This window comes from Bufo bufo, chromosome 5, assembly GCF_905171765.1.
Source record: "Bufo bufo chromosome 5, aBufBuf1.1, whole genome shotgun sequence".
In the NCBI taxonomy this organism is placed as follows: domain Eukaryota; kingdom Metazoa; phylum Chordata; class Amphibia; order Anura; family Bufonidae; genus Bufo; species Bufo bufo.
In genome coordinates this window covers 75897286-75922316 of record NC_053393.1, presented here as the reverse complement: position 1 = coordinate 75922316, position 25031 = coordinate 75897286, and the positions used below count along the sequence as shown (strand labels likewise).

Genomic DNA, 25031 nt, shown 5'->3' with positions numbered 1-25031 from the left:
AGGGGCATACAACCTAGTCAGGGTCAGGCAAGGGGACGAATGGAAGACGGCCTTCAATACCCCTGAGGGTCATTTCGAAAATTTGGTTATGCCCTTTGGTTTGATGAATGCTCCGGCCGTCTTCCAACATTTTGTGAACAGCATTTATCATCATTTAATGGGGAAATTTGTACTGGTGTATCTAGATTAAATTTAGATTTTTTCTCCTGATTTCAAGACTCATCGGGACCACCTATGTCAGGTCTTGCTGATTCTGCGGGAGAATAAATTGTACGCTAAACTGGAAAAATGTGTGTTTGCGGTTTCGGAGATTAAATTTCTTGGTTTTCTTCTCTCCGCTTCTGGTTTTCGGATGGACCCTGAGAAGGTCCACGTTGTGCTTGATTGGGAGCTTCCTGACAATCAGAAGGCGCTGATGCGGTTTTGGGGTTTTGCCAAATATTACAGAAAGTTCGTTTTGAATTATTCCTCTGTTAAGCCACTCACTGATATGACTAAAAAGGGGGTGGATTTTTCCTCGTGGTCGGTAGATGCGCTTAAAGCCTTTTCTAGTATTAAAGAGAGTTTTCCTTCCGCTCCCATTTTGATGTCTCTCTACCTTTTATTGTTGAGGTGGATGCTTCTGAGGTGGGTATGGGTGCGGTCTTGTCTCAGGGTCCCTCTCCTGCCAAATGGCGACCGTGTGCCTTTTTCTCAAGGAAACTATCATCTGCAGAGAGAAATTACGATGTGGGAGATAGGGAGTTGTTGGCCATCAAATTAGCTTTTGAGGAATGGCGCCATTGGTTAGAGGGAGCCAGACACCCTATTAACGTGTTTACTGACCATAAGCATCTGGCCTACTTGGAATCGGCCAAGCGTCTGAACCCGAGACAGGCCAGATGATCTTTGTTCTTTTCTAGGTTTAATTTTGTGGTTACGTTCCGCCCTGGGGTTAAAAATGTGAAGGCGGATGCCCTGTCACTTTTTTTTCCGGGAGGGGGGAACGTTGAAGACCCGGGTCCCATTTTGGCTGAAGGGGTGGTCGTCTCTGCTCTTTATCCTGATTTGGAGGCAGAGGTTCAGGCAACCCAGGCAAAGGCTTCTGATCTTTGTCCTCCTGGGAGGTTGTTTGTGCCTCTCGCTTTACGACACAAGGTTTTTAAGGAGCACCACAATACTGTCCTTGCTGGGCACCCGGGGAGTAGAGCCACAGTGGATCTCATTGCTCGGAGATTCTGGTGGCCGGCTCTTCGTAAGACGGTTGAGGGTTTTGTGGTAGGAGCACGCAATTTGTTTCCAGATTCTGGAAGGCCTTCTGTTCTCGCTTGGGTTGTCGTTCTCTTCTGCTTTTCACCCACAGTCGAATGGTCAGACCGAACGTGTCAATCAGAATCTGGAGACATATCTGCTCTGTTTTGTGGCGGAGAATCAGGAGGATTGATATTCTTTTTTGTCCCTTGCTGAGTTTGCTTTAAATAACCGTCGCCAGGAGTCCTCTGATAAGTCACCATTTTTTGGTGCATATGGGTTTCATCCGCAGTTTGGGACATTCTCTGGAGAGGGGTCTTCTGGTTTACCTGATGAGGAGAGATTTTCCTCGTCTTTGTCATTTACTTGGCAAAAGATTCAGGGTAATCTGAAGAGGATGAGTGAGAGATATAAGCGTGTGGCGGATAAGAGACGTGTGCCTGGTCCGGACCTAAATGTGGGTGATCTGGTGTGGTTGTCTACAAAGAATATCAAACTTAAGGTTCCCTCCTGGAAGTTGGGTCCTAAGTTTATTGGGCCTTACAAGATCTTGTCAGTCATCAATCCCGTTGCCTTCCGTCTTGATTTTCCGCAGACTTGGAAGATCCATAATGTTTTTCACAAGTCCCTATTAAAACCTTATGTCCAACCCACTGTACCCTCCTCTTTGCCTCCTCCTCCGATTATTGTTGATGGTAATCTTTCAGGTCTCTAGGATTGTGGATTCTCACATTATCCGCGGTTCTCTTCAGTACCTCGTTCATTGGCAGGGTTATGGTCCTGAGGAGAGGATGTGGGTCCCAGTGGCGGACAGGCGGACATTAAGGCCACTCGTCTCATCAGGGCTTTCCATAGGTCTCATCCTGAGAAGGTGGGCTCTGAGTGTCCGGACTCCACCCGTAGAGGGAGGGGTACTGTCACCGCCAGTTCTGTGAGAAGGTCTGGCAGACGTTCTTCTCTACCTCTTGTATGATGTTCTTTGTTTTGGTTTCACTTTCTCATCTCCTTTACTTCTGCCAGGTGTACTTATTTAGACATAATCGTCTTCCTTTATATTCCCTCCCATACTGCCTCAATTTGCGGTTTATACTACTTCCTGGATGAAGTGTTCACTGCTGGAGGCTGCGTCTGCTGTTTGCTCAGATAAGTCCTTTACTTTATTGTGTTTGCTTGCTGGCTTGATTCTAGGTGACCCTGACTTCCTCCGTATTAAGTGCAGGGAGGCGGTGGTCATGTCCCCTCACTATTATAGGGGTTTCAGGTGTCACACAGGCTTAGGTACGTGGGCATGCAATCGTCTACCATCGAGACCCTTGTATGTGCATAGCAGTCAGGGAGAGCTCTTAGGGTTTTATAGGGCTCACCTATAAGCTCCTTAGTTTGGGATCAAGCCAGTCGCTCGTTTATTTATAAGTTCCAGCTATCTGCAAATCTCATCCATGACATCAGGAGAGTCAAAATTGAAAAAAAAATCATGAGGAAGATGTACATGAGGTAACAACTACATGAGCATATCTGTTAACCAGTTCAAGACCGGCCCATTTAGGGCTCTTTCACATGAGCAGATGCCGAGTGGGTAATCCGCTGCATGAGCCCTGCTCTGGACAGCAGAGACACGGAGCGTTAACATGACTTTATCTCACTGTAATTTTGTAGTAAAAAGATCACAGAGAGGCACAGAGCATTATCAGCCATGTTAATGCTCCGTGTCTCTGCTGTCCGGAGCGGGGCTTGGCACTCTTTCACGCAGTGGCATCCGCTCTTGTGAAAGAGCCCTTACCCCCTTCCTGACCAGGCACATTTTCAGTTTTTTTTTAGCACAAGACTTAACTGAAAGCCATAACTTTTTTTCTATTCAGTTATGTTAATAAGTTTGGTGGTACACAAGGCTTTATTTTTATATAATCTTTATTTTAGTATTTTTGTTTTTACTTTTTATAACCAGTAAAATGTTGAAAAAGGGAAAATAGTCTGTTTTTCAAATTTTTTTTGTTAATGGCACCGCGTGCAACTAAAAATGTTTTTTTTAATTATTATGTTCCCTTTCCATAACAGTCATTTGGAAATACTGTATGGGATGTATGGGTTATAGTTGCCAGGGGCCGGACTAGAATAGGTGTGGCATGTGGTGGCATTTTTTTATAATTTCTTTGTAAATGTATTTTTATTTGGTAATTTTTGTCTCTGATCTGGGTCTGCCAAGATCCAGCAGCTCATGTAGTCACCCAGCCCCTGGCGAACACATGACCTTTGGGATCAGAGCAGGAAGTGGCAAAGGGGAGCTCAAAGACGGTAAAAAAAGAGACAGTGAAAATTTTTTCCTCAATTCTGTATGGAAAATCTTGCTGTCATTGACAGCAGGCTCCCTGCTCCTGGAGCTGCACGATTAGTGTGTAGCTGCAATCTCAGCAAAGACATTTAGAAACATCTGTGCAGAGTTAACACTGGCTACATAGACTTACAGTATATAGTCAACGGGCAGTCGGCAAGAAGTTAAAAACCATAGTGATCCTAGAGGCACCTTTCAATATGCAAATGGCCATCATGTGTCCATTGTTTTGTATTGGAAAATAAAACTCTGTAATAGAAAATGTACCTGATTCCTATGCAATAAATATTTACTGTATTGCACGTACTCTGCCTGCCCTGAGTTCGGCCTGTTTATCTGATTTTATGCACTCTGCCTACCCTGACCTCAGCCTGTGTCTGACTACAGTTTTGCTTAAACTCTTGGTTTTTGGTACAAGCGTCCCTTGATCCCCATAGGTCAGCAGTCACTTGAACAGAGATGACATAACGAGGTAGCAGTCTAGTTGTTCCCCTGCAGCTAAGTCCAGATCCCTGTATAAGGGTTAAAGGGTAAATAAAAGGAGAGGCACTTACATAATGTCCTTGGGAGTAGCCCCAGGCCAAATCTGTTCAAGTGACACAGTGGATCCACACCAGCTTTGTAACACATACACAAGGGCATATTATGTAGTCGCTATAATATGGCACCCAAAGTACCTCTGGTGGCGTCCGATTGTATATGTGCCCTCTGATGTCTAAATGAAATCATCCAGTGGAGAATAATTCTGTAACCATATGCCAGAACATAGAGTGCCTAAGGCTCTGTAGTAAGAAGTTACTGGGATTCTATGTTCCTCCCTACAGCACGAAGCCTGAAGAAGAAACTTAAAGGGGTTGTCCGGGTTCAGAGCTGAACCCGGACATCCCTCCATTTTCACCCCGGCAGCCCCCCTGAGCATTGGAGCAGTTCATGTTCCGATGCTCTCCTTTGCCCTGCGCTAAATTGCGCAGGGCAAAGGCATTTTTAGGAGTTCCGGTGATGTACCGAGGCTCTCCATGGGGCTGACAGGAACCCCGGTGGCGTCACCGGCACTGATAGGCGGGATTTAGCTCTGCCCTAGCCAGTAAAACGGCTAGGGCAGAGCTAAAGCCCGCCCCTCAGAGACGGTGACGTCACCGAACACACTGCCGGGCGGAAGTTACCGCCCGGCAGTGTGTTATTGAAAACAAAAGAGCCCATGCCCTGCGCGATTTAGCGCAGGGCACGGGAGCGCATCGGAGCATGAGATGCTCCGATGCTAGCCTCAGGGGGGCTGTCTGGGTGAAAATAAGGGTATGTCCGGGTTCAGCTCTGAACCCGGACAACACCTTTAATGAAGGAAATACAATATAGATTTGTCTTAGATAAAAAGTTTTTTCTCTTGTAGATGCTCCTTCTTGGGCATAAGACATTTCCTCAATTCACACTTTAGACGTTTTGTCTATTATGTGAAGTGTTCTCTTCGCTGCCTTATTGTTCTATAACGATGATGCCGCGTGTTTTGTGGCGTCAATCAAACAGCTCCATAACGTAGACTCTCTGCGATGAGATAGTTGCGAATGTGACAACATATTTATTGGAAGACTGCACTTTGTGTTCCCATCTGTCAGTCACGTGCCGTCCTATTTTACTGCGGAGCGGAATGCACTGACCCTATCATTCTTTGAAATAATCTTTAATTATACCTCATAAAACTTGGCATAAAATAGTCTCTGTGGGCAAAAGACTTCTTAGACAGTGGTATAAAAAGGAGTTATTTTCTGCTACATTAAACTAATGCAAATGGCTTAATATGAACATAAAATTACAGATTTGAGGCTAAGAATGCAAATATACATTTCTTGCATGGCTGCTGAGATATGTCACTTGTTTTCACTAACGTTCATGAATTGCAATTTAATTGACAAGCTAATGTTGCTGATTTCATGTGCTCCTTCAGTTTTCCTGGCGGATTTAGAGCAGACACCTTAATTTCCTTCTCAGAAGTTAAAATTGATCATTAGTTAAATCTTAACCCAGGCTCATCTTGTAACTGGGTGCCCTGGTGGTTGCAATTTATGGTGCCACCACACCACTCTTGGGGGTAACTAGGGGCACTGGATGCCAGGTAGCGCACAAATAAACCACTCTATCTTGGCTAGGAATGTAGATGCAGGGTTGAGCATCAAAGTGAATATTTTCCCCCGGTGTAAGAAGTGCAAATATGAATGTCTCTGATCAATTGGAATCCATTGGGTCTGATAAAATTACTCTTCCATCTGAATGAATTGAAGACTGTTTGGCAATATCTGTACTTGAGTAGTTAGGCCTCTTTCACACGGGCGTCGCGTGTGAGGGCCGAATAGGATGCGGTTGCGTCGCGGGAAAATGCACGATTTTTTAGTGCGAGTGCGAAGCGTTTTAATGCCTTTTGCACGCGCGTGAGAAAAATCAGCATGTTTGATACCCAGACCCAAACCCGGACTTCTTCACAGAAGTTCGCTTTTGGGTTAGGTGTTCTGTAGATTTTATTATTTTCCCTTATAAGGGAAAATAAGGGAAAGGGAAAATAATAGCATTCTTAATACAGAATGCTTAGTAAAATTTCCATTGAGGGGTTAAAAATAATAAACAAATTTAACTCACCCCATCCACTAGGTGGCGTAGCGGATCTCATCTTCTTTCTTCAGGACGTGGGTAAAGGACTTTTGATGACGTCACTGTGCTTATCACATGGTCCATCACCATGGTGATGGACCATGTGATGAGCGCAGTGACGTCACTAAAGGTCCTGAAGAAAGAAGAGGAGATCCGCTACGCGACCAAGTGGATGGGGTGAGTTAAATTTGTTTCCTATTTTTTAACCCCTCCATCCCTAATTTACTTCTGTATTAAGAATGCTATAATTTTCCCTTATAACCATGTTATAAGGGAAAATAATAAAGATCGGGTTCCCATCCTGATCGTCTCCTTAGCAACCATGCGTGAAAATCGCACCGCATCCCCACTTGCTTGCGGATGCTTGCGATTTTCACGTAGCCCTATTCACTTCTATGGGGCCTGCGTTGCGTGAAAAACGCAGAATATAGAGCATGCTGCGAATTTCACGCAACGCACAAGTAATGCGTGAAAATCACTGCTCATGTGCACAGCTCCATAGAAATGAATGGGTCCGGATTCAGTGCGGGTGCAATGCGTTCACCTCACGCATTGCACCAGCGCGGAAAACTCGTCGCTGTTATTTGTCTTAACAGTTTTTTTTAGACCTTGTATATTTCTGTGGGATGAAATAAAACAATTGGTGTAGAAATGTTTGTGGAAGGCTACAATGAACAAAGAAGACAGGTCTGGAATGTGTACCAGGTATTGTCTCATTTAGTAGAAGACCTCTAAATGAACAAGGACTTGGCTGGAAACGTGTGCGTAGGAGAGTTAGCATTATCTGCATAGTTTGTCTAGGGATACTGACTTATTGCAGATCTGAGAAGTGGTCACTCCAAGGTCCAAAATAATACCAGAAAACCAAGATATGCATAGTGACAATTGGATTGTGTAATCTAGCTACATTCCAGCTCTTCCAGCTCTTTGGTTAAAACAGTATAAAAGCTAGACTGTTTCAGCAAGCCATCGGAGTTCATCTATGAGCTAGACGTATCTGCATAGAAAATTGTTGTTCCCAATAGAGTCTCTGGTAGTCTCATTGAACGGACTACCCAGCTGATGTGTGTTGCTATCAGAGGATGTTAACTCAATTGGTGATGTAAGTACATGTACCTTCACTGTGGATGCAGTTAGGACTCTAGATATAGAGTGGTTGTAAGTACGTAATTAGTAGTTGTGTTATCTTTTGTCTAACCCCTTATTGTTTGTAAGTTTTCCCTTTGGTGTTGATTGTATTTACCTAATTTTGCTAAAAAGGACATATATTTGCCTAATCATCCTTATGTACTTAATTATTTTACCATTCTTAAAGTGGTGTGGGTTGTCTCTCTTTAAAGAGTATCTGAACCTGAAATGGTGTATTTGTTAGCAAGTTACCTTAAGTGTTATCAATATAGTGTAAGAACAACTAGCTACTACTATATGACCACTGTGCTATCAGAACCAAGGTATGAAGACTTCTGCTTACCTGGGACACCAGCTTCCATCCAAAAACTAATGTCGGTTCCATCAGCATTGTCATAAACTTTGGTTATGTTGATGGGTTCCAGTAGCTGCATAATGTCGGACATTATGGCCCGAGCCTGTGGCTTGCCAGAAAACTGCATACCCAGTGGCATAAAGGTACCCGAGTCTGCTTCCATGACAAGGTCCATGTTGGCAATGTCTTTCTGGTAATAAAAGGAATATAAAACATTAACACAATCGGTGTATTATTTAAAGGACTTGTCTTATTACATCATGAGAACAGGGGACTCCACATTTCTCTGTTTGAATGGAACAGTGATCATGTATGCCTGCCACCGCACCAGTCACACAGGGAAAACATGGGGCCCCCCTTCCCCAAATCACTTGATAAGTGTTTTTAATGGGACAGAACAAGCAGATAATTATATCATATCCTCGAAAATGTCATCAGAAGACTTTAGCCCTGAATCAAGAACTTGGGGTCCAGAGTTGTACAGACAGCTTGTGATTGCCTATACAAACACTCACATTGGCAGTTTACTCTGTGGAAGACCTAAGGACACTGATCTCTATGTTACACAGCCAACATACATTGGGGGAGATTCAACATGAAGGGAATTTTTTTTTTAAAACAGTTTTTCTTGAGTTTGCATTGTCATAATTTGCACCAAATATATCAAACTTTGAAAATTGTTCGATATCTTTTTTGTACTTTTTACAACATCGCATTTGATAAATCTGGTGTAACTTCCTTGCTTAGCTAACCACACTCACTTTCACACCCACCATAAAGGTTTTCTGTATTCTGGTTGTTACAAGTTACTACTAGATAGGTGGGGGTGCTACCGCTGGGACCCCACCAATCATAAGAACAGGGACCCCCTACCCCTTGGAGCCCTGTGAAATTAGCAGAGCGGCAAATCATGCATGCAAGCTGTCTCTTCATTCATCTGTATGGGAGTTCTGATAATAGCCAAGTGCTATACTCGGCTCTCTTCAGAAGTTTCTTCAAAAAAATCAAGGGTATTAGGAACAACCAACGGCTGACCTGATCACCACGCAGGGGAGTCATGCCGACCCCAGGAGCATATCGCTCCCAGGGAAAAGCCTTTCAGATGCTGTGGTCACATTTGACCTTGACATCTAAGGGGTTACCGTACATTTCTGCGATCGGCGTTATTGCCAAATGAAGACATTAGCCCCAGGTCTGTGAAACAGACACACTCTTTAACCCTTCAGGACCGGGTAATTTCCCGTTTTCGCATTTTCGTTTTTTATTCCCTGCTTTCCCAGAGCCATAACAATTTTACTTTTCCATTGACATAGCCATATGAGGGCTAGTTTTTTTTGTGGGACAAGTTGTACTTTAGAAAAACATATAGAAGAAAACCTTAGAACCCTAAAATCTTTAATATTATTGATATCATTAAAATGACCATGCTGGTCAATCAATACTCAAACCACCCTATTCAGGATAAAATAAGGGACCAGAGGATGGGTTATGTGAGGAAAACAATTGTTTGGGAACACCACTTCCCCTATTGAGATCCTGATTGGTCCTCAGCCCGGAGGCGTCACCTAAAGGTGGGGACCCTCCATCCCCGTACCTGCCCTGCATAACATTAGATTCCACACAAAAAATCTATTAACCCTTTGACAACATGCACCATACATGTACGGCGTAGGTCATCTCTTTGAAGATGGCGCCTGTCTATTTAAACATGGCATCAGTTTAAAGATGGCTGTGTTTTACAGAGCACCTGGAGTTAATGTGTGTGATTAGCGATAATAGAGGTCACAGACATCTAACCTCTCAAATGCCATTGTTGCGATCGGGGGAGCCGTTCATTCCTTGTGATAGCCTCAATCACAGCAGTAGTCCCTATGGAGGCCTGCAGGTGGCAGGGTTCTAAAGGAACATAGAGCAACTCCTATAGGCTGCAATGATAATTCATTGCAGTCTATAGGACATGCACAATAAAAATCACTTGTTAGAGTCCCATAAGGGGACTTAAAATATGTTTAAAAAAATGTTTTTAAAATATTGAAGAAATTAAATCACCTCCCTTTTCCCTTATTAAAAATAAACAATAGAAACAAAATAAAATTTGCACCACCATTCCCCTACAATGCCTGTATTATTAAAATATAAACAAATTTACCCCATATGAACGGTGTCATGGAACAAAATTCTAAATAGCCGATTCACCTTTTTTGTTGCTTCCCCTCCCAAAAAATGAATATCAAGTGATCAAAAAGTCATACACACTCCAAAATGGTATCAATAAAAACTAGAGATTGCACAACAAAACATTCTGCCAGTGCTCAAAGTTCAACTGGTACTTTGGGGGGAAAAAAGGAGAAGGAGAAGGTGTCAGAAGCTGCTCACTGTCCGGAGTCTGCTAATGACATGGAAGTCCTCATCCTCTAATTCATTAGCTGAAAGTACTAGCTTCAAGTACTACATTAAGTACTAGTAAAGAGATATTGCAGCAGACTGAAGAGATTCAAGAGATACTGCAAGAGATTGGCTTAGAGTCTCCAACTGGCTCATCTGTGTTGTTTTTGCTGATCATTGATTGAGAAGAGGTAAGGAATTCGGTCAGCTGTTTGCTATTGTGCGTTTGCTAATGAGCCTAGCTCAGTAAGGTGTTACATTTGTTGCTGGGGGAGGAGTTTGGGAAGGAGTGTGTGTATATATAGAGACAGACTCATTAGCTGGCCTAATTCATTAGCTGCAAGTACTAGCTTCAAGTACTACATTAAGTACTAGTAAAGAGATATTGCAGCAGACTGAAGAGATTCAAGAGATACTGCAAGAGATTGGCTTAGAGTCTCCAACTGGCTCATCTGTGTTGTTTTTTGCTGATCATTGATTGAGAAGAGGTAAGGAATTCGGTCAGCTGTTTGCTATTGTGCGTTTGCTAATGAGCCTAGCTCACTAAGGTGTTACATTTGTTGCTGGGGGAGGAGTTTGGGAAGGAGTGTGTGTATATATAGAGACAGACTCATTAGCTGGCCTAATTCATTAGCTGAAAGTACTAGCTTCAAGTACTACATTAAGTACTAGTAAAGAGATATTGCAGCAGACTGAAGAGATTCAAGAGATACTGCAAGAGATTGGCTTAGAGTCTCCAACTGGCTCATCTGTGTTGTTTTTGCTGATCATTGATTGAGAAGAGGTAAGGAATTCGGTCAGCTGTTTGCTATTGTGCGTTTGCTAATGAGCCTAGCTCACTAAGGTGTTACATTTGTTGCTGGGGGAGGAGTTTGGGAAGGAGTGTGTGTATATATAGAGACAGACTCATTAGCTGGCCTAATTCATTAGCTGCAAGTACTAGCTTCAAGTACTACATTAAGTACTAGTAAAGAGATATTGCAGCAGACTGAAGAGATTCAAGAGATACTGCAAGAGATTGGCTTAGAGTCTCCAACTGGCTCATCTGTGTTGTTTTTGCTGATCATTGATTGAGAAGAGGTAAGGAATTCGGTCAGCTGTTTGCTATTGTGCGTTTGCTAATGAGCCTAGCTCACTAAGGTGTTACATTTGTTGCTGGGGGAGGAGTTTGGGAAGGAGTGTGTGTATATATAGAGACAGACTCATTAGCTGGCCTAATTCATTAGCTGCAAGTACTAGCTTCAAGTACTACATTAAGTACTAGTAAAGAGATATTGCAGCAGACTGAAGAGATTCAAGAGATATTGCAGGAGATAGTCAGGAGGTAGGCTGGAAGGTGGAAACAATACAAAAAAAAAAGGTAAGATTTGTTTGATTTAAAGTTACAAATTTATTTTTTTATTTTTTTTATTTTTTCTCCTCTTTAAAATGGCAGACTTGGTTCAGTGCAGGAATTGTTGTGCATTTATTTCATGTTCCACTCTTTGGAGATTCGGATGCTGTCAGATCTGTAGACAGTTCTCCTTACTGCAGCAGGAAATTGCATTTTTGAAAGTTGAAATATTTAAATTATCGGTTAAACAAACTCCAGCTAGGACTGCTGCAATGCCACTGCCACAGAGGACCCCCAGAAATGGCAGATGGGTTAATGTAGGTTCTGGAAGTCTTAGAGTGGTGGATAGAAGACATGTCCCACAGTCGGTGGTTCTCCATAATTCATTTGCAGCACTCCCAGAATGTAAGGACAACATGGATATGGACTCAATCACAGAGGGTGAGAAACCATCGACTCCTATGTCTAATGTATGCAACAAAAAAGATAAAGTGAAGTCTCAAAGGATGCAGCTGTTGCTGGGTGATTCAATCATAAGAAGTGTGGAGCTTAAAGAAAATGGTTTTGTGAGATGTCTCCCTGGGGCTACTGCTAGAAGAGATAGAAGACGTATTATTAATATTGTTAAGCAAGCAAAGCAGGAAGGGGACGTGGATGTTCTTGTCCATCTAGGGACAAATGACCTGGCTTGCAATGAAGTGTCAGAGGTGAAAAAATCTTTTATCACACTTGGTAATGACGTACAGGATTTTGCATCCACCATTTCATTTTCTGAAGTTCTGCCTGTGCATAATGTTCAGAATGATAGGCAGAGGCGCATAAAGGAGTTCAACATATGGCTTGGTAAATGGTGTCAAGAGCAAGGATTTGGCTTTGTTTCTCATGATAGCTCTACTTGGAATAGAAAGGAACTGTACAAAAAAGATGGTTTGCATCTTTCTCTCAAAGGAACAAATGTACTTAGTGAACAACTCCAAGAATTTGCGAAAGAGTATTTAAACTAGGAAGGGGGGGCAAAAGAGTGAAAATAAAAGAGTCCAATTGCCCCCCGAAACAATGCCAGAACAGGCCAGAAGCACTGAGGTTAAGAAATGATAAGCTCAGAGTCCTGTCTACAAATGCTCGCAGTTTAGGTAAAAAAATCAATGAACTTGGGTCAATAATGGCATCTGAGAATGTAGATTTAGTGGCTGTTACGGAGACATGGTTTAATGAAAGAAATGACTGGGACATAACCATACCAGGGTACTCTTTATACAGAAGAGACAGAGAAGGCAAGAAAGGAGGAGGAGTGGCCCTGTATGTGAAAGATAGCATTAAATCTAACCTAATACAAGTTGGTGAGGCCAACATAGAGTCAGTTTGGGTTACGTTGCAGTTTGCTAACCATGCAGTAACTCGTGTAGGTGTGATATATAGACCACCTGGTCAAGTTAAAGAACTAGATGATCTACTAGTTGAAGAAATAGCTAAAATGACAATGAAAGGAGAAGTTATCATTATGGGAGATTTCAATCTTCCAGATATAAACTGGAAAACCAAAATAGCAAGTTCTACCAGGAGTACAGATATTCTAAATTCCCTACTGGGGTTATCTCTACAACAAGTGGTTGAGGAGCCAACCCGGAGGGAGGCCATTTTGGATTTGGTATTCACAAACGGGGATTCGGTATATGATGTCATTGTAGGCGAAACCTTGGGATCTAGTGATCACCAGTCAGTGTGGTTTAATATAAGAACTGTGAAAGAGTCCCACCACACAAAAACAAAAGTTTTAGATTTTAGAAAAACAGACTTTTCAAAAATGAAATTAGTCATAAATGAGTCCTTATCAGACTGGAACGGATTACATGGAGTCCAGGAGAAATGGGACTACTTAAAAGGTGCATTATTGAAGGCAACAGAAAATTGCATTAGACTTGTCAGTAAAAGCAAAAAAAGGAGGAGACCAATGTGGTACTCAGCAGAAGTGGCCCAAATCATTAAAAATAAAAAGCTAGCATTTTGTAATTATAAAAAAACCCAGAGCAATGAAGATAAGGAAATCTACAAGATTAGGCAGAGAGAGGCCAAGCAAGTTATAAGAACTTCTAAAGCGCAGGCAGAAGAAAAACTAGCTCAGTCTATGAAAAAAGGGGATAAGACATTCTTCAGATATATAAATGAAAAAAGGAAATTAAAACAAGGAATAACTAAATTAAAAACAAAGGACGGAAGGTATGTAGAAGAGAATAAAGGGCTAGCCGACTGCCTTAATGAATACTTCTGTTCAGTTTTTACAAAAGAAAAAGGAGAAGGACCTCCACTAGAAAGAATGACTATTAAATCGTTTGATGCATGTATCTTTACAGAGGAAGATGTTCTAAGTTTGCTGTCTAAGGTGAAGACAGATAAGTCACAGGGGCCTGATGAGATACACCCAAAATTATTAAAAGAGCTTAGTGGTGAGCTGGCAAAACCGTTAACAGATTTATTTAACCAATCATTAGTAACAGGAGTCGTCCCGGAAGATTGGAAATTGGCAAATGTCGTGCCCATTCACAAGAAAGGTAGTAGGGAGGAATCGAGCAACTATAGACCAGTGAGTCTGACATCAATAGTAGGCAAATTAATGGAAACCCTATTAAAGGATAGGATTGTGGAACATCTAAAATCCCATGGATTGCAAGATGAAAAACAACATGGGTTTACTTCAGGGAGATCATGTCAAACAAATCTTATAGATTTTTTTGACTGGGTGAATAAAATAATAGACGGTGGAGGTGCAGTAGACATCGCATATCTAGATTTTAGTAAGGCTTTTTATAATAAAGATGTTTATTAGTATTGTGTCATGATCATAAAAAGATATCAATACAGTATCATCCATCATACAATAAAGATTACATTTCCATAATCTTCTATATCATGCATTTTAGGTGACATATCCTAGTTCAGAGCTGACAACACAATACTATGCATTTTTTATATTTTTTTTTTCCCTCCCCCCCCCCCATGTAATCCAACAAATAATAACAGATCAAAGTATATCTGACAAGGGTAAACACATCTCTCTGAGCGCCAACTTGTTCGTCATCACCATTAATACACTTTTCCTGATACCCCTTTGTCTCCTCTTACTTGTCCTGTCTTATATCTCTACCGATCACATACTTTAAGCCTACCTAGCCGTCCTTTGATGTCTTCCTGCAGGTACCAAGCTGTTAGGGCAAACGGTCTCATGATTCTAACTGATTCTGCCTCCTCCATGAAGTTTAACATGAATTTTTTCCATATCCTGTACAATTTTTTCCCAGCCGCTTCCTTTCTACCTATTGCTTCTAGCCACTCCAAGTGTAGCATATGCCTCAGACGTCTCAAAAATTCTGCCTTTGATGGTACCTCTGATTTAAGCCATGCCGACAACAAACATCTCTTTGCTTCCAGAACTATCCTATGTCCCATTGCCGTGAGGCCTTTATTCTGCCCATTATCATTTTCACCTTCATTAGACTCCACCTGTTTTCTTGCATGCAGCATTACTATTTGGATGTCGTGTTCCTCTTTAGAATTACTGCCATTTCGTAAGTTTAGTAAGGCTTTTGACACTGTCCCACATAGAAGACTTATCAATAAACTGCAGTCATTGAGCATGGACTCCCATATTGTTGAGTGGATTAGGCAGTGGCTGAGTGACAGACAACAGAGGGTTGTAGTCAATGGAGAACATTCAAAACAAGGTCATGTTACCAGTGGGGTTCCACAGGGATCTGTACTGGGACCGATTTTGTTTAATATCTTCATAAGTGATATTGCAAAAGGCCTCGCTGGTAAGGTTTGTCTTTTTGCTGATGACACAAAGATATGTAACAGGGTTGATGTTCCTGGAGGGAAACGCCAAATGGAAAAGGATTTAGGAAAACTAGAAGAATGGTCAGAACTCTGGAAACTGAAATTTAATGTGGATAAGTGCAAGATAATGCACCTGGGGCGTAAAAACCCAAGGGCAGAATATAGAATATTTGACACAGTCCTGACCTCAGTATCTGAGGAAAGGGATTTAGGAGTAATTATTTCAGAAGACTTAAAGGTGGGAAGACAATGTAATAGAGCAGCACGAAATGCCAGCAGAATGCTTGGATGTATAGGGAGAGGTATAAGCAGTAGAAAGAGTGAAGTGCTTATGCCGCTGTACAGAACACTGGTGAGACCTCACTTGGAGTATTGTGCGCAGTACTGGAGGCCATATCTCCAGAAGGATATAGATACTCTAGAGAGAGTTCAGAGAAGAGCTACTAAACTGGTCCATGGATTGCAGGATAAAACTTACCAGGAAAGGTTAAAGGACCTTAATATGTATAGCTTGGAAGAAAGAAGAGACAGAGGGGATATGATAGAAACTTTTAAATACATAAAGGGAATCAACTCGGTAAAGGAAGAGAGCATATTTAAAAGAAGAAAAACTACCACAAGAGGACACAGTTTTAAATTAGAGGGGCAAAGGTTTAAAAGTAATATAAGGAAGTATTACTTTACTGAGAGAGTAGTGGATGCATGGAATAGCCTTCCTGCAGAAGTGGTAGCTGCAAATACAGTAAAGGGGTTTAAGCATGCATGGGATAGGCATAAGGCCATCCTTCATATAAGATAGGGCCGGGGGCTATCCATAGTATTCAGTATATTGGGCAGACTAGATGGGCCAAATGGTTCTTATCTGCCGACACATTCTATGTTTCTATCATTACCCTCTCCACTTCCCTGGCAGTCTCATCCACCTATAGTGCTTTTCGCCGTGATTGCTCCTCTAACCTATCCTTACTAGAAGAATAAAATCCTCTATATGTCATGTCAGTCTGTAATTTGCAGCCAGAACTCTACATCATGTCTCAGTTCATCTATGAATTACACTTTCCACTGAAGATGATGACGATATATCCGATCCGGTCTGCATGCTGACTTAAAACTGTATCATTTAACTAGTAAAAATAAATAGCATTTCACTATTTCTATGTAATTAGTAACATGTATAAAAGAGATTTTCTGTACTATATGGATTGTCTGGTTTATAAAAACTCATTTTCAAATATCTTTTGAGAAAGTCCCTCATTTGTGAACAGCATTTTTAGCTCTGGAGGACCCAGTACATGCAGGCATTACATGAAGGACCCACAGATTTTTTCTTTTTTTTTTTCTTTTCAAATCTCTTTTTATTCAAAGAGAGAACAATATAAAAGAACGAACAAAGCATGTCAAATCAAAGTAACGTGTCAGTACGGTCAAACAGCAATTATATAGTGGATATCAATTGTACAATAAAATGCTAAATAATCTGCAGGCAGCATGTTATAGAGCAGGAGGAGATGAGCAGATTGATGTATAGTTTTATGGGAAAAGATTCGGTAAAACTTGTATTTCATTAATCCTATCAGTGATTGACAGCCTTCCCTCTATGAGGAGACGGTCCTATCAATGACTGACAGCCTTCCCTCTATGAGGAGACGGTCCTATCAGTGATTGACAGCCTTCCATCTATGAGGAGACGGTCCTATCAGTGATTGACAGCCTTCCCTCCATGAGGAGACGGTCCTGTCATTGACAGCCTTTCCTCTATGAGGAGACAGTCCTATCAGTGACTGACAGTCTTCCCTCTATGAGGAGACTGTTCTATCAGTGATTGACAGCCTTCCCTCTATGAGGAGACGGTCCTATCAGTAATTGACAGCCTTCCATCTATGAGGAGACGGTCCTATCAGTGATTGACAGCCTTCCCTCCATGAGGAGACGGTCCTATCAGTCATTGACAGCCTTTCCTCTATGAGGAGACGGTCCTATCAGTGATTGACAGTCTTCCCTCTATGAGGAGACGGTCCTATCAATGATTGACAGCCTTCCCTCCATGAGGAGACGGTCCTATCAGTCATTGCCAGCCTGCCATCTATGAGGAGACGGTTCTATCAGTGATTGACAGCCTTCCCTCTATAACTGTGTATACAGAGATAGCTGTCAATCAGTGATAGAACCAAATCTTGGACTTCAAAGCCCAGAATGAGCAGGAATTTAGATAAATGAAATACAAGTTTTACTGAATGTTTTCCCACAAAACTATATATCAATTAGTGATTATTATTCGCGAATATCGCAACTTCTAAAATCCGCAAATATTTCGAATATAGTGCTATATATTCGTTATAGTGAATATTCTGCATTTTTTTTTCCATCTGAACAATGAACACATGATTCCTCCCTGCTTCTTGCTTGTGGGGCAATAAGTCATTGGCCCGCAAGCAACTTAAGCAGGAAGGAATCATGACTTCAGATGGAAAAAAATGACGAATATTCTAAAAAACAAATATATAGCACCATAGTGAGTATATTTGTTTTTTAGAATATTCGTCTTTTTTTTTATCCTGTACAGTTGTTCCGGTGTTCCGTGATATTTCACCAACCCGTGAAATTTCCCTACCCTCATCACTTCCTGTTGTGATGCGGTCGCACCGGATATGACGTTCCCAGCTTTGGAAGAAGGTGTGCCGCGCCGCGCAGGCGCACAATGACGGGGTAGGGAAATTTCACACCAGAGTTGGGGAGAAGGGGCCACCTAATGCGCTTGCGTCTTACCTCTCAGCTGGACACCGGCCAACACTACGCATGTGCCGGGAGCCTCACCAGCGGTTAGAGGGTAGGAAAAAATTACGGGCCAGTGCGCAAGCGCGGCTAACTACTCTTGTCGGGATACACCGTGCGTGCGCACCAGCGGACAGGGCGATCTCTTATACCGAACATCCATCCGATCACCGTGCCTACGCAGTGTGGGGGTAGGGAGATCTGATGGCCATTTGAGGTTAGGTGGCCCCTTCTCCCCAACTCTGGTTTGAAATTTCCCTACCCCGTCGTTGTGCACCTGCGCGGCGCGGCACACCTCCTTCCAAAGCTGGGAACGTCATATCCGATGCTGCTGCGTCACAACAGGAAGTGACGAGGGTAGGGAAATTTCACGGGTAGGGAAATATCACGGAACTCCGGCATACTACTCCCCGACAAGCGTCCCCGTCACCATGGGAATGCCTGGTGGTTAGAATATACCATCGGATCTGAGTTTTCACGATCTGGAGTATGCCAAAGTGAAACAACTGTACAGGTAGAAAAAAATGACGAATATTCGAAAAAACTAATATATAGCACTATATCGAATATAGTGCTATATAATTTTTTATATATATTTGTTTTCAGAATATTCGCAAATATATAACGAATATTCCACAATTATTTTTTGAAATATCACGAATACGAATATGGCCCCTGCCGCTCATCACTAATATCAATCTGCTCGGCTCATCCTGCTCTGAAGCATGCTGCCTGCATCTCTGATATCATTTCAACCTGACAGGTTCTCTTTAAAGCTCCATTCATTCCATCTACATATATAATAAAAGACAACTGCAATAAGCATGAAAAAGACAAGTTACAAACTGGGGCAGACGGAAGGGTGACCCTGCCTGTGAGGGCTTACAATCTACAAGGGATGGGAGATACAGTAGGTGAGGGTAAAGCTGGTCATACGGAAGTAAAGTGGCAGCAGGGTTACTGTAGGTTTTAGGCTTGTCTGGAGGTGGGTCTCCAGGTTTCCTTTGAAGGTTTCCATGGTAGATGAACGTCTGATACGTTGGAGTAGAGATTTCCAGAGTATGGGAGATGTACGGAAGAAATCTTGGAGACAATTGTGGGAACAGCAGATAACAGGAGAGTAGAGAAGGAGGTCTTGTGAGGATCGGAGATTATGGAGGGAAGGTCCCGGGAGATCAGGTCACAGACATATGAAGGGGACAAGTTGTGCATGGCATTGTATGACAATGTGTTTTTGTACTGGATTTGCATAATTACATTTAGGTTGGTAAAATTGAGACATTGAAAACCCTGTACCCAGAAGGCCCAACTCCACCCCAAAACACTTATTTGTGGATGGGGTTATCATTAGTCCCTGCTCATATTAGGCCTGGGACAGCCCAAATTTGCCGGGACTGTCTCTGAAAACCAGGTTCAGTCCCTGCAATTTCGGATGAGAGGGCAACTATGGATTCACTGGGCAATGTGGAACCAGTGAAGGGGTTGGCAGAGGAAAGTAGCAGAGGAGTAACGGGGGGAAGAAGTGGAGTAGTCAGGCAGAGTTGAGTTTAGCAGTTTTTGTCCTACAGGGTAAAAAGGCAATCCGAAAAAAATTGCCCCTGAAGGTGTTCATACCCTTTAACACCACTATTCCACCGCTATCTGTTAACATCAATGCAATGGGCACTGCAGGGACATGTCACTATAACAAGTCATCAAGCTATATGGGGTTCCCCCATCCATTTCTGCTGCATTATGGCCTCAGTAGAGATACTGGGGGGATTTTAGTAAAAAGCACATGTCAGCAGAGCCAACATAAAGCAAATATACTGCTTGAAAGGTTGATCCTGCCGATTAAAATGATACCTAGTTGCAGCGTTCCCAAGAAGAAGAAAAATGTCTTTATGCAAATGAGGGTTTCAGTGCACTGAAGGTAGGGCCAAGTTTCGTGGTGCACATCAGTTTTTCAGCTTTCCAGTGCTGGCCATGCCCAGGCTTGGACTGGCCCAAAGGGGTACAGGTGAATCCTTCGGTGGGCCCCTAGTCTCCCACCCCCTGCACAAGTGGCACATAACACAGTAGACTTACTGCACTACATACATATATTCAGTGTACAGCACCTCAACCAGTCTATGTTCATGTAAAAAACATGATAGATTATTAAAGAAACTCCCCAGTGAATTATTATAGACATGATCAGAGCTGAGATGACTTCCAGGTATAGAGGAAAGCTACCAGTGTCCTCTTCTCCCCAGGACCTACCTTCTCAGAGTCACTGCAGGGGCCCCATATTCCATCATCTGGTAGCGTCTTGCTGCTGTGTGAGCAGGTAATGTATGAATGTATCCGTACACTGGCCCCCAAAATATAGTTTACTGGTGGGACCTAGGCACCCCAGTCCGACACTGGTCATGTCCCTCGGTGCAAATGAGGCCCTCAACAGCTGCACAAGACAGGCATCATTTTAACACTACCAGGCAGTATACCTGGGATAATAGGGCTGATCCTGCAAGATACGGTAGGTGCTCTTTTAGACTAGCATTTCAAACGGCAGTAAAGATAACCAAATGTGGTACATCTTTGGGCTGTCCATGTGCCAAAAAAGCAAATCTAGGCCAGCTATGACCTGAAGCTCCACAGGAGGCCACACCCCTCCCACTAGGTCTACCCAATTTTTTCAAGCATAAAATTGAAAGAAATAAAATTTTTGTGCAAAATGCTGCTGTACATGATCAAAGAGGGTTTCAAACTTTAATGAAAAACTCCCACATAATTTGCAGGTCCAAACATATATTGTATTTCTTCCCAATTGTTGCCTGTAATGTTCCTATTTATAATGTAGCAGCATACGTTTGCATTTAATATGGAGCCACCCACATATTACAATCACATTCCTGGTAAAATAACAGCTCCCATACCTGGCAAACCACTGGAATCGTTTAATGTAAAACTATTCTACATATTTATTAGAGAATGAATGGGAAACATAGATTTCAAGTGTAATAATAAAGTATACAGTATGTAAGAAACATTTAAATACTAACCACACTGCAGAGACTAGGTATAGGGCTAATTTCACACTTGCATTGTTAATTCTGGTTTTCCGATCCAATAGAGGATCTTAAAACTGGAATTAAACAGATCGTGCTGTTTAATACATCAGGATGCAAAAAAAAGATGCGGTATGAAAATCATTGTAAGGCCTCTTGCACACGACCGTATGTGTTTTCCGTATTTTGCGGAACGGAACAGCTGGCCCTTCATAGAACAGTACTATCCTTGTCCGTAATGCGGACAATAATAGGACATGTTCTATTTTTTGGCGGAACGGAAATACGGACATACAGAAACGGAATGCACACGGAGTAACTTTTTTTTTTTTTGCAGACCCATTGAAGTGAATGGCTCCGCACACGGTCCTCAAAAAAAAAACGGAACGGAAGCGGAAAGAAAATACATTCATGTGCAAAATGCCTAAGTCAAGCGGCACCGGATAATTTTTTTTCTTAGGTGGCGTTATTCACTTACATTGACTTTCATGCCAGATGCGGTTTGTTCCGTTTCGCAAACCGGACACAAAACTGCAGCTTGTAGTGTTTTGTGTCCGCCACCAAAACGGAACGGATTCATACTTATGCATCCTGATCTGTTTTGTCCCCATTTACGATCAATGGGGACAAAACAGAATTGTTTAATTCCGGTTTTAAAATCTTCTGCTGGATCTCAAAACCGGAATTGAAAACGCAGATGTAAAAGTAACCTAGCACGAGCTGAGCTCAGGCCGAGGCAGGGAGGTGTATGGCTACAGGAGGTGGCCTACATCTTCATTTTGCTATGGGTTTCCACCTCATTAGTAGAGTACAGCAAAATATACTAAATGACTATAACTAACAATTTGGGGTGTACTATCCCTCCTTGAGAAGAGAGCATTAAACAGCATGAGGAGACCTATAGGCCATACATGCTCCTCTGGAATTCTGGGAAGAAAGGGATATAAATGAGCTCATAACAAGCTCTGCCTCTGATGCCACCAGATGTACGGCAGCTATCTTATAAGTCAGTGTTACACCCTTTAACACCTTAGGGACCGGGCTCATTTTCACCTTAAGGAACAGGCCATTTTTTGCAAATCTGACCAGTGTCACTTTATGTGGTGATAACTTTAAAACGCTTTGACTTATCCAGGCCATTCTGAGATTGTTTTTGCATCACATATTGTACTTCATGACACTGGTAAAATGAAGTAAAAAAAAAATCATTTTTATTTATAAAAAAAATACCAAATTTACCAAAATTTAGGAAAAATTAGCAAATTTCCAAGTTTTAATTTCTCTACTTCTATAATACATAGTAATACCTCCAAAAATAGTTATTACTTTACATTCCCCATATGTCTACTTCATGTTTGGATCATTTTGGGAATGCCATTTTAGTTTTTGGGGATGTTACAAAGCTTAGAAGTTTAGAAGCAAATCTTGAAATTTTTCAGAAATTTTCAAAAACCCAATTTTTAGGGACCAGTTCAGGTCTGAAGTCACTTTGTGAGGCTTACATAGTAGAAACCACCCAAAAATGACCCCATTCTAGGAACGACACCCCTCAAGGTATTCAAAACAGATTTTACAAACGTCGTTAACCCTTTAGGTGTTCCACAAGAGTTAATGGCAAATGGAGATAACATTTCAGAATTTAGATTTTTTGGCAAATTTTCCATTTTAATCCATTTTTTTCCAGCTACAAAGCAAGGGTTAACAGCCAAACAAAATGCTACATTTACTGCCCCGATTCTGTAGTTTGCAGAAACACCCCAATATGTGGCCGTAAACTACTGTACGGGCACACAGTAGGGCGTAGAGGGAAAGGTGCGCCGTGTGGTTTTTGGAAGGCAGATTTTGCTGGACTGTCCCATTTGAAGCCCCCCTGATGCACCTCCATAAAAGTGACCCCTTTTATGGAGTACAAACTCCATAAAAGTGATCCCTTTTTGGAAACTACGGGATAAGGTGGAAGTTTTGTTGGGACTATTTTTAGGGTACATATGATTTTTGGTTTATCTATATTACATTTTTGTGAGGCAATTTTACCAAAAATAGAAATTCTGAAATTTCATCTCCATTTGCCATATACTGTTGAGGAACACCTAAAGAGTTAATAAAGTTTTTAGAATCAGTTTTGAATACCTTGAGGGGTGTAGTTTCTTAGATGGGGTTGCTTTTATGGAGTTTCTACTCTAGGGCTGCATCAGGGGGGCTTCAAATGGGACATGGTGCCAAAAAAAAGGCCATCAAAATCTGCCTTCCAGAAACCATATGGCGTTCCTTTCCTTCTGCGCCCTGCCATTTGGTCATACAGCAGTTTACGACCACATATGGAGTGTTTCTGTAAACTGCAGAATCAGGGTAATAAATATTAAGTTTTGTTTGGCTGTTAACCCTTGCTTTGTTACTGGAAAAAAAATGGTTTAAAATGGAAAATTTGCCCAAAAATTGCTGTTTTGGCAACGTTTTTATTAGAAAATTTTGACCGTGTTCATCTGAGGGGTTAGGTCATGGGGTATTTTTATAGAGCAGATTCTTACGGACGCGGCGTCAACTAATATGTCTACTTTTTATTTATTTATTTATGTTTTACACTATATTATCTTTTTATAAACCAAAAAAAAAACATTTTAGTATCTCCATAGTCTAAGAGTCAGTTTTTGTTTTTGTTTTTAGCCGATTATCTTAGGTAGGGGCTAATTTTTTGCAAGATGAAAGGGTGGTTTTATTGTCACTATTTTGGGGGGCATATGACTTTTTGATCGCTTGCTATTACAATTTTTGTGATGCAAGGTGACAAAAAAAAATTCCTTTTCTTGCACCGTTTTTATTAATTTTTTTTGACCGTGTTCATGGGGTTAGGTCATGGGGTATTTTTATAGAGCAGATTCTTACGGACGTGGCGATACCTAATATGTCTACTTTTTTAAATTTATTTTATTTTTACTTAATATTTTTTAAAACTAATTTTTTTTTGTTTTAGTGTCTCAAGTCTGAGAACCATAGTTTTTTATCCGATTGTCAGTGGCAAAATTGGGGAAGGGGAATATAAATTTAGTACTCCATGGAAGTGTGGTACTCCCTGAAGCAACCGTCAATGCAGAGGCCCGGATGATCGGGGCACGTGTCACAATGAGTGGTGGTGTCCTTCCGTATCCCCCTCCTGTGACACACTCTGCACTTTTTTGGGTCCGTCCCTTCTTTCCAGTATGGGGGACCACACCTGGAAAGTGTTGGCCAGGGACGATCCAGGCGCCTCCAGTTCCCGAGGTACTCCGGCCTGCTCTTTCCCGGTCAGAAAAGATCAGGGCCTTGAGGACTGCCTCATAGAACTGAAGGAATTTCCCTCCTGTGTTGCCAGCGCTCCGGAACAGCACAAAAGAGTTGTACAAGGCAACCTGTACCAAGTAGACCGCAACTTTTTTGTACCATGCCCGGGTTTTTGCGCATGGCGTTATATGGCTTGAGGACTTGATCAGAGAGATCAACTCCTCCCATATACCGATTGTAGTCGACGATACAATCAGGCTTGAGGACCGTTGCCGCGGTACCTCGCACAGGGACAGGGGTGATGCCGTTACCATGAATTGTGGACAGTACAAGGACATCCCTCTTGTCCTTATATCTGACAAGCAACAGGTTTCCACTGGTAAGGGCACGGGTCGCACCCCTTGGAATAGGTACCTGGAGGGGGTGGGTAGGGAGGCCGCGTTGATTTTTCTGCACGCTCCCACAAGCGGACGTGGATCTGGCGGCGAGGGACTGGAACAAGAGGATACTAGTATAAAACGTATCCACGTACAGGTGGTAAACCTTATCTAGCATTGGGTGCATAAGGTCCCACACAAGTTTCCCGCTAACACCCAGAGTGGGGGGACATTCTGGGGGTTGAATACGGGAAAAAATATTTGTATGCAGTACCCCTGGGGGGGTTTAGGGTCACACAGCTGTGCTGTGGACCCCAGACACCCGATTTAGGGTTATGCAATCAAAAACAGTTTTTTTTTCCCCACT

The 25031-nt window shown here is 42.1% G+C and overlaps 1 protein-coding gene across 1 annotated transcript in view; it reads right to left on the bottom strand.

Moving 5' to 3' along the window:
- Window positions 1–25031, bottom strand: part of CPQ (carboxypeptidase Q) — a 537382-nt gene that overhangs the window by 55452 nt on the left and 456899 nt on the right. Inside the window, exon 7 of the mRNA XM_040432637.1 lies at window positions 7668–7869. Within this exon, the coding sequence (XP_040288571.1) occupies window positions 7668–7869 (202 nt within the window). The remainder of the gene's footprint in view (window positions 1–7667; window positions 7870–25031) is intronic.